General features: G+C 38.5%; 1 protein-coding gene across 1 annotated transcript; it reads right to left on the bottom strand.

Moving 5' to 3' along the window:
* Positions 1 to 6: 6 nt before the first annotated feature.
* Positions 7 to 775, bottom strand: LOC104809658. The gene is made up of 2 exons (XM_019202078.1): positions 345 to 775; positions 7 to 252 (listed from the first exon to the last, which is right to left on the bottom strand). The coding sequence occupies exons 1-2, from the start codon at positions 708 to 710 to the stop codon at positions 16 to 18; spliced, it is 603 nt and encodes a 200-aa protein (XP_019057623.1). The 5' UTR covers positions 711 to 775; the 3' UTR covers positions 7 to 15.
* Between the last annotated feature and the right edge of the window lie 9,517 nt (positions 776 to 10,292).

Raw genomic sequence — 10,292 nt, 5'->3', positions numbered from 1 at the left:
TCTTTCCCTGTCAAATCACATAATAAGATCATGAATCAATACAGGAAGGAAGGAGACCAGCAGAACATATACAATCCAATCCAAGCAAGGTTGAGTACTAGCCTCAATCTGGTTGTATTTCTCCAGACACAGTTTCGCCATATCTTCCATGTATCGGCGGCCTGTGAGGCCGTGCAAGAAGGGGCCGTCGAGATTAACCTGATGGTATCCTCCGATGCATCTAGGAATCAATTCCCTATCCACCTCGAAACCCTAGATCGTAACACAAGGGATTTTCTAGTAAATTGACGGAATTGAAACGTACTTCGAGGTAAAAGAACGCATCTGCTCAGGCCTACACGTACCCTGGTCTCGTGAATCTGACGAAGGTATCGACGCACTTTCAGATTAGCCTCCTCGTCCGACAAATACTTATGATCATCGTCAGGCGACTCGTACTCCGCCCCGTCGAAGCTGTCAACGCCCCATTCGGGTATGTCGTCCGAGCTGCTGCTACCCTCTTTTCCGGCCTCATTCTCGACCTCCATCTCGCCATCTTCACCGTCGTCCTCGGGATCAGACGCATATTCGGAATCAGAGGCATCTTCTTCGGCCTTGCGCTTCTTGACGGACGAATCCGCCATCTCCATTGACTCCGTCGTCTTCGTCTCCTGCTCCTTCGAAGCTTCTTCGGTCATCGTCTTGGTCTCGCTCGCCGATTTCGGATCCATGGTCGCACAAGAAACCCTAGGCACTATCGACTTGGGCGCGCGAAAATATCTTATTCCTATAGACAAAAGCAAAACACTAACTTACACTATTATTTACCCAATTGCCATCACATTTAGTGCTTTTATTTTTTTTTAACCTTTTTATTTATTGGTTCAAGGTTGTGGAAAGTTACCCAGGAAACTCTTTCTAATTTCTTAATATCAAAATTTATAAATTATTATTGTTACTATTAAGAAATTGTATATTAAAATTTTAAAATATCTACCGGAAAATAAATGCTCGGAGGTTTTTGGGTTCAGGTTATATATATATATTAAAATTTTATAATTGCTAACAACATTGGCCAATTAATGATGAAGATCAATGCAAATCCATCTTTTTCTGTTGATGGGCTCTCGAAGATACAGATTCTACATTTTCCGAAGTCCTTTTTTTTTTTTTTTAATGTTGTGCCTACTATTTTATAAAAATTATAGAGATAATTTTTTGTTGTTGATGTAAAGAAGCATATTGTAATATTATACGAAAAAAAAAACGAGGCACTAAGATTATACATAAAAACAAAACAATATAAACCATATAAAAGTTTGATCCAAAGATATAATCGTTGTAAACAGTTTTAGATGACGAAAGTGCTTGTCCCCATACCCATTTCTTGCTTCTTCCTTTAAACCCTAAAAAATGAAACAGAGTGAAAAAAAAAAACAGAAGATAGAGTAAAAAAGATAGGAAATTTCTATCTGGGTTTGGAAGGTTGTCAGAAAATGAGAGATGGGTAACTGTGAAATAGTAACACCCCGTGGGTGGGTATATGAACCAGAAGCGATTGCAGAAGAAGAAGAAGAAGCAGAAGAAGAGAATGGTCGGAGGGTATTTTCGTCACGACAGAAAAACAGCTCACGGTTCTTCATGATGGGTTAAGAACAGACACGACATGACATGCGAATACGATAAAACAATGAGTGTGTGTGGTCAAAGTATAAACGTATAAGTGTGATCTTGTGTCTCCATACCCTTTTTTTTTTCTTGTCAAGAATCTCCAGTAACTTTTTTTGAAATCACTACTGTTTCACGTTTTAATTCATTTTGAAAACTAGTATCTATTTGTGGCTCCTGAAAAAATATCCATAAGAACATCAGGAAATTTGTGAATGTGGCATCATATGCGTAAAGTGTATATGTTATGGTGTCTGCGCTTTATAAGGTCAGTCCGCCATTTACATAATCATTTTTTTAAAAAAAAATATTCTTGAGTCCAGATACGAGTCTATATGAATAAAGAAATGATCATAAACGGGAATGTATACGTATTGTATGCCTCTACGTATTCTGTAAAAAGATATTTGTCTCTATAAAATTATACGACTCGAGGTTATGTCATTAGGTTAAAACTTATCCACTTGTATGCCTCTACGTATTGTATACGTATATGCATTATGTTATTATTTTTAGATTGGATTAGATCGTAACAGGTCTTTAAGATTGCTTTGGACTAAAACTTGTTGGTTTTCGCGCGTCATGCAAAACATCTTCGGACAAAAACTATTTCTTTTTTTTTAATAGTACTTGTGGTTTTCAATGTTTGATTTGAACGTTTCAATTTTTTTTTTTCAAACAGCGTGAGTTCTGATGACAATTACTAGTAATTCATTATTCATTAACAGATAAAATATGATATGGATAATAGAGTGATAACAATTTCATACATAATTAAGATATTATTTCGGTTCAATTTAAGTAAACCGAAATGACGTGGCATGTTTAAAACATGTGGCAAATACGTGGATAATTCCATCAGTTCATTCAACACGATATTGATGCCGTTATTGTCAATGTTGGAATATGGGATATATTTGCAAATCCGTGGTTGGTATCAATATTCATGTCTTTATATGATAATTTTTAAAAATTCATGCATGCATTTTTATGCTATTGTATTTTAAATATATTGTTAACTTCTTGTGTGACATTTGTCTTCTTCATCATTTACATAATCATTTTTTAAAAAATATTCCTGAGTCCAGATACGAGTCCATATAAATAAAGAATGATCATAAACGGGAATGCATGGATACCCGAATCATTCTGTAAAAAAGATATTTGTCACTATAAAATTATATAATCACTTTACGTTGACATAAGTGAACCAGGTAGTTTCGCTGGATTATGGAATACCGATATTATATAATCAAAATTTACTGGTAATGCACGCATATAGCCATATAATGTACAAGTGAAGTGATAATACATATTTATGCGTTTGTAGAGAATGTATGTATATATGTAATCCATAATAATTTCAGGTATTGAGGAGCATTTTGTTATCAGAAGCTTCTCCCGAAATCCCTCAATCACAGAGCTTCGTGGCTCTGTTTAAGAAGAAACCCAGAAAAACAGAGTATATGAGAGAGAGTAATGGAAAAACTTCAGATTTTATTAGCGTTACTTCCACTTTAAATAGACAAACAAAATACGAACAAATAGCAAATTGAAAACAAATCACAACTGAAATTGCAGAAAAATCTGGAAATTAAAACAATCTTTGATCGGGCCTCTCGACTTGATCAGGTCCTCCTTTTGTCCGAGTCTTCCGCCTCCAACTTCAGACACGTACAAGATTATTTCTTATCATTCTTCCCCTTAATCTTGTTCCCTTGATCTCAGGTTCCGAATTCCGATCGCATGACGCAGTTCCTCGAGTCTGTCTCTTGGCAATGGCTTGGTTAACAAGTCTGCATATTGCTCTTCAGTTCTGACAAAGTCGAGCTCAATCTCCCCTTTCTGAACGCATTCACGGATGAAGTGATATTTCACTTCAATGTGCTTGCTCCTGCCATGGTGAACGGGATTCTTTGCAAGTGCGATTGCAGATTTGTTATCCACATTGAGCTTTACCCTTCGGTCGTGGTGTCCTCTGATCTCGAACAGCAATCTCTCCAGCCATAAGCCCTGACATGCTCCCGCCGTTGTTGCCACATACTCTGCTTCACATGAGGATAAAGCTACAATTCTCTGTTTCTGTGACATCCACGTAACCGGGCTATTCCCGAAAAAATACATTACCCCGGTTGTGCTCTTCCGCTCATCAACATCTCCTGCTAAGTCACTGTCACAATATCCGATCAATTTTGCGTCCCCTTTCTCTCGTGTGTATCTACAACCGTAATTGAGGGTTCCCCGAACATAGCGGAGAATCTGTTTCACAGCTCCCCAATGTTTGATGGTTGGCGCTTCCATAAACCTGCTCACAACACCCACAGAAAACGCAATATCCGGGCGAGTGTGAACCAAGTACCTTAAACTCCCAATCGTGCTCCTGTATAACGTTGCATCCATCAGCGGGTCGTTTCCTTCTTTGCTCAACTTTGTCCTGGAATCCATGGGTACTCGACACGGTTTACAGCATGCCATTCCCAGCTTCTCAAGAAGCCTCTCTGCATATCCGGTCTGCTTGAGAGTTACACTCTCTAGCTCTTGGTGCACTTCGATTCCCAAATAGTAAGAGAGAAAACCAAGGTCGCTCATGTCAAACATTCTCTGCATCTGTTTCTTGAACTCCTTTATGTTCTTGTCCTTAGAACCCAGAATTATCAAGTCGTCCACATACACACCTACAATCTGCACATCCTCTGGCCTTTCTCTCTTGTAGACAGCATGCTCCACTTTACACTTTTCAAACCCAATTTCTCGCAGACTTTGATCGAGTTTCTGATTCCATGCTCTTGGTGCCTGCTTGAGCCCATACAAGGCTTTCTTTAATCTCAGCACCTTGTCTTCCTCCCCTTTCCTTTCGAATCCAGCTGGTTGTCGAACGTACACTTCTTCCTCTAATTCTCCGTTGAGAAACGCTGATTTTACGTCCATATGATGCACTTTCCACCCCATCTGTGCAGCGAACGCCAGCAAGAGTCTTACTGTTTCTAGTCTTGCCACCGGAGCGAATACTTCCTCGTAATCGATCCCGAGCTTCTGTACATATCCCCTTGCCACAAGTCTTGCCTTGTGCTTGATCACGTCTCCTTCTGGGTTCCTTTTCAATTTAAAAACCCACTTAAGACCAATTGCACGATGACCATCTGGTAGGTCTGTCAGTTCCCACGTCTTGTTTCGATTTATCGATTCGATCTCTTCGATCATTGCTCGCTTCCAATTCTCATCCTCTGTAGCTTCTTCGAACGAGCTCGGTTCTTCGATTGAGAGCAAATACAGGTCCTCCCAAGGTACAACTTCATGCGTTGCATCGTACACCTCCCGTATGGATTTGTACCCCCTCGGTCTCATAGAACTGCTCTCTTCCCCTGAGTCGCTACTTTCCCGAGCTTCTGTCACTGGTTGTAATGGTGTTCTGGGTGATGTTGGAGTGAGAACATCAGGTTCGTGTTGTCCCGTCACTGTGACACGAACCCCTGAAGTTGCTGAGCTGGATTCCACTTCTTTGTTTTTCCAATTCCATTTTTCATCTTCTTTAAATACCACGTCTCTGTTCACCACTATGTGATTACTCTTGGGATTGAGTAATCTGTATGCTTTGGTCCCCGGTTCGTATCCCAGCATCACAAGTTTTTCGCTTCTGTCTTCTAATTTTTGTAGGTGTGTACCAACACGTTTAGCATATGCAATGCAGCCGAACACCCTGAAATGAAACACGCTTGGAGGTTTTCCGAACCAGGCCTCATACGGTGTTTTACCTTTCACACTTGTGGTCAATGATCGATTCAGAATATACACCGCTGTCTTCGCTGCTTCTCCCCAATAACAATCAGGTACTTCTCTGTTGTGCAGTAAGCATCTGATCATCTCGACCACTGTTTGATTTCTCCTTTCTACCACGCCGTTTTGCTGCGGGGAATATGGCGCAGTGAGTTGCCGCAGTATTCCGTGCGTTTCACAGAATTTGTTGAATGCTCCTGATGTAAATTCTCCTCCCCTGTCTGTTCTAAACATCTTGATCTTTCTGTCAGATTGTCCCTCCACAACAATCCTTATCTTCTTAAAGACTTCTAGTGCATCGCTTTTGTTCTTCAGAACCTCAATCCACATGAATCTGCTAAAGTCGTCAACGAGTAACAGGAAATACCTGTTTCCGCCCTGAGTCATTGGACTTATAGGTCCGCATATATCTCCGTGTAATAACTCCAGAGGTTTGCTGGCCCTGAACATTGTAGCTCGGGGAAAACTATGCCGGTGTTGTTTCCCCATAAGACAACCATCGCAACTTCCTCCTGATGTCTTGATCTCAGGCAATCCTACAGCCATCTTGTTTTTTCCCATTTCTTTCAAAGCAGAGAGGTTTAAATGTCCATACCTCTCATGCCAGATCCAAGCCTCTGTATTTCTTTCTGTCACCATACATGTCTGCTCTTGCACCAGTGTCATGGTGTATAATCGATTCGATGCTCTGGGAATTCTAGCCATTAGCTTTCCCTCTGCGTTAAACACCTTCATCAATCCCCCTTCGACCACGATCTTTGCTCCAGACTCATCCAACTGTCCGAGACTGATAATATTTGTCTTCAACTTGGGGATATAGTAGACGTTCTCCATCCTCAGTTGTTCTTGATTTCTGCATCTGAAAATCACAACTCCTCTTCCTTCGACTTCAATTTTCGTACCATCTCCGAATCTGACACTCCCCTTCACACTCTCATCTAGGTTTGTGAAGGCTTCTCTGGTTCCAGTCATGTGATTACTGGCTCCTGTGTCGTAATACCAGACCATCTCGTTTGCCTGGGTTTTTCTCAACTCGTTTCCCTTTTCTTCGTTCAACAACACCTTATTGTCACTCTCTTCTGCAGAATGTGTTAGCTCACACATCTCCATCATGAGCAATGCAGGTTCATCTTCTTTCTCCTCAGTTATATGAACCTGTTCTTCTTCTTCTTTCTTCAATTCGCAATCAGCTGCAAAATGCCCGAGTTCGTTACAATTGTAACAGCGGATCCTCGATATGTCAAAGCCTCGGCCTCTTCCAGAGTTTCCTCGTCCCCTGCCGCGACCATTAGACCAACCCCAGCTTCTTCCTCGTCCTCTGTAGCTCCCCTGTTCTCGAGTACGTTTGTCGGTTGAGCTACTTGCACCTTCTTTTGCTTTCAGATTTCCTCGTGTCAGCAGAACCTGATCATTTCCGTTGTTCTCGAAACTCTTGATACGCTCTTCATGAGCTTTGAGAGCCCCGATTATTTCTTCCACTCTTATATTCTTCAGGTCACCGAAATTCTCGAACGATGCGGTCACCGGTATGTATTTCGGCAGTACTGATCTTAGGAGCTTCTTGACCACGTAGACTTCCTCCACTGTCTCCCCCACTGACCGCAACTTGCTTACAGTAGTTGAGACTCGTCCGGCATACTCATCTATCCCTTCGTTTTCTGTCATCTTGGATCCCTCTAGTTCCCATCTCAACGCTTGCGCTCTGACCTCCATCACTCTCTGAACACCGAGATGGAGGGTTTTCAAAGCTTCCCACGCCTCTTTGGCCGTCTTTTTGACGCCAATCTGGAAAAATGTTTCCTCGCTAATCCCTTGACAAATTGCTGCTAGTGCCATGCTGTTTCTCTTCGCATCGACTGGTCCCTCGGATTCAACCGCGTCCCATACTCCTTGGGCTCCCATGAAGATTTGCATCTTCATGGCCCATACTGCGTAGTTCGTCTTTGTTAACATCGGGTATTGGATCGAGATGCTCCCTTCTCTTCCTTGGACTTCCGTGTTGACATGGGTCGTCTGAGCGGTGTCCCGATCACGGACAGCACTGCCGGACGATTCTTCGCGAGACATTTTCTCTGGTGGTCACGGTGAACCGAAGCTCTGATACCAAATGTTATCAGAAGCTTCTCCCGAAATCCCTCAATCACAGAGCTTCGTGGCTCTGTTTAAGAAGAAACCCAGAAAAACAGAGTATATGAGAGAGAGTAATGGAAAAACTTCAGATTTTATTAGCGTTACTTCCACTTTAAATAGACAAACAAAATACGAACAAATAGCAAATTGAAAACAAATCACAACTGAAATTGCAGAAAAATCTGGAAATTAAAACAATCTTTGATCGGGCCTCTCGACTTGATCAGGTCCTCCTTTTGTCCGAGTCTTCCGCCTCCAACTTCAGACACGTACAAGATTATTTCTTATCACATTTAATATTCCGAGAATAGTTTAATTTTGCAAATTTCCCTATACGTTCTTAACATCTTAAAAAAGAAAGCTATTTATAATTGAATGAACATTACATGTAAAAGTTTTTTTTCTTACTCTCGTCTTTAACTATTAAAACATTCAAATTTATCGTGCTTAAATTAAAATTGCTGTGCCATTTGGAACACTATATAGTTATCGCTAGCTATTTATTTTGTTAGGTTAACAAGACTTTGTTTGTTTAACAAAAAAAAAAGAATTTGTTTGTTTAATTATTATTTTACTAGATTTATAGACTATAATCCTAGGGGACCGAAAAAAAAAACATTGTACCATGTAACACATTGATCATGAAGAAAGGCGGATTTCGTCTTTACAAGACCGAAATAAAATAAAACCAGAGTTGATATTGCGGGTCCCACATAAAACCGGGAACGTTGCACGTATCCAAAACTTCAATAAATATCTGCCGTGTTTCCATATTATTATGTTGGATAATTCTATATGTTAATGTGGCGGAACCCTAAATAAAGTTCCAATGACCGAGAACTATATATTATTGTGATAAGAGATGATACATATTTATAGCACGTGTGATGGGTGTACATATATATTTTGGGCTATCCATAATAATTATAATTTTTAATAGAGAACTTCTGAAATCATGTTTAGTATTAGAAATTGGTTGCAGTATTTTACAAATTTTCAATAAAGATGCATGCTTTTAAGCTTTCTAGTTTACTGAGAACATTCTATTTAGAATATTAATTAGTTCTGAACCATAGATGTACATCTTGCTGTTCAATATATTTCACATATAGAAAAATAAAATCAATGGGATCATATCAAAAATACTTTTTGAAAGAGCTTTCCCATTTAAATCTGTTTCGTTTTTATAAAAATCGAATTTTATGGAATGCTTTTTGGAAATCAGGATTCTCTGACGAGAGCAGTTAATGAAGGGTTTTTAAGTGTCAGATATTTTTATCTTTTACCCCTATGGTAAAGTTTTATTATCACAGCCCAGCCGCCGCGGGTAAAAATGTCCACAAATTTTAAATTTACAGAAACTGAAAAATATAGGGTTATGCTTCTACTTTTGTTATGTTCCTTGATGGAAAGGACATCGTACAGAGAATAATGAAACCCACTTTATTTCTTTTACTGCAGAAAAAGTAATAATAGTCAAATCTCTTTCTTTTATTTATCATCTTTATCCATCTTCACTAATTATTCTTAAAAAGCATTTATCTTATTCTGTCATTTTTCTATTTTGAAATGTTATGTTTTATTTCCTTAATTCATATTATTTAGCAGCAGTATATATATATATATATATATATGCATCAAATGCAATAAAATTTCACATAACAAACACACTATTATTTTTTACTGCAAAAAATCATTTTACGATCTCTCCTACATTCGGAGAAAGGGATCCCATCCTACCGGTCGTTGCTATTTTCATTAATTGTCTTTAAAAGTATTTACGCTTTTTTGGTTAAATATTCCTATGTTTTTTTTTTAATTATTCTGTCGCTTTTCTATTTTTGAATTATGTAATGTTTTATTTTTCGATAAACTTTCTTGCCTAATTCATCTTATTTAGCACCAACAATGTATATATATATATATATACATGCACCAAATGCAATAACATTTTCAAATAATAGTCACTTTGCTGAATAAAAAAGCATCAAGCTTGTCATGTTCATGGTGTTAATTAGCCCCAAGAATTTCTATGACATTTAAAAGTGCATTTCATGAGATTTGATCGTTTCCTACCCGATACAAAAGAAAAGTTAAACCAATCATCTTTCTACAGAAATGATAAAATATCGTAACAAAGAATTTAAAATAAATGCATTCGCCTTTCTCCACCGAGACAAAACGTACGAGCTCTTTTTCTCGTAAAAAGAGCTTAGAAAGGGCCAGCAGATTTTGGAAACAAAAATAAATAAATAAACACTTGATATTGTGAGTCCCACATAACTCTTTTTTTTTTTTTTATTGGGATCCACACAACACCTTGATTTAAAATAAAAATAAAGATTTGATATTGTGGGTCCCATATAACTCGAGATGCATGTAACACCGTTAATCATATCCAAAATGTCGATAAATATCCTCTTTCCAGAGAATGTAATGGTGTTTGACTACGTGGATCCAAGAGATTTGGATGAACAGTGCATCGAGTGTTAGAACAAATGTGAATTTATTTTAATAAATGGAAAGTGCCATCAAAGGCACTTTAAAAATATTCACTAAAAATAATCAGAGCATTTAATGTGGCCGACTGAGCCCTAAATAAAGTTAGGAGAACTTGTATTATTTTGGTAAGTAATAATACACGTGTGATGGGAGTATATATGTATATATATTATGGGCTATCCATGATAATTTATGTTAAATATTTGAAATTGGTTACAGTATTTTACAGATGTTCAATA

Source organism: Tarenaya hassleriana, unplaced genomic scaffold, assembly GCF_000463585.1.
Source record: "Tarenaya hassleriana unplaced genomic scaffold, ASM46358v1 Cleome16, whole genome shotgun sequence".
In the NCBI taxonomy this organism is placed as follows: Eukaryota; Viridiplantae; Streptophyta; class Magnoliopsida; order Brassicales; family Cleomaceae; genus Tarenaya; species Tarenaya hassleriana.
This window is presented reverse-complemented; position numbering and strand designations above follow the sequence as displayed.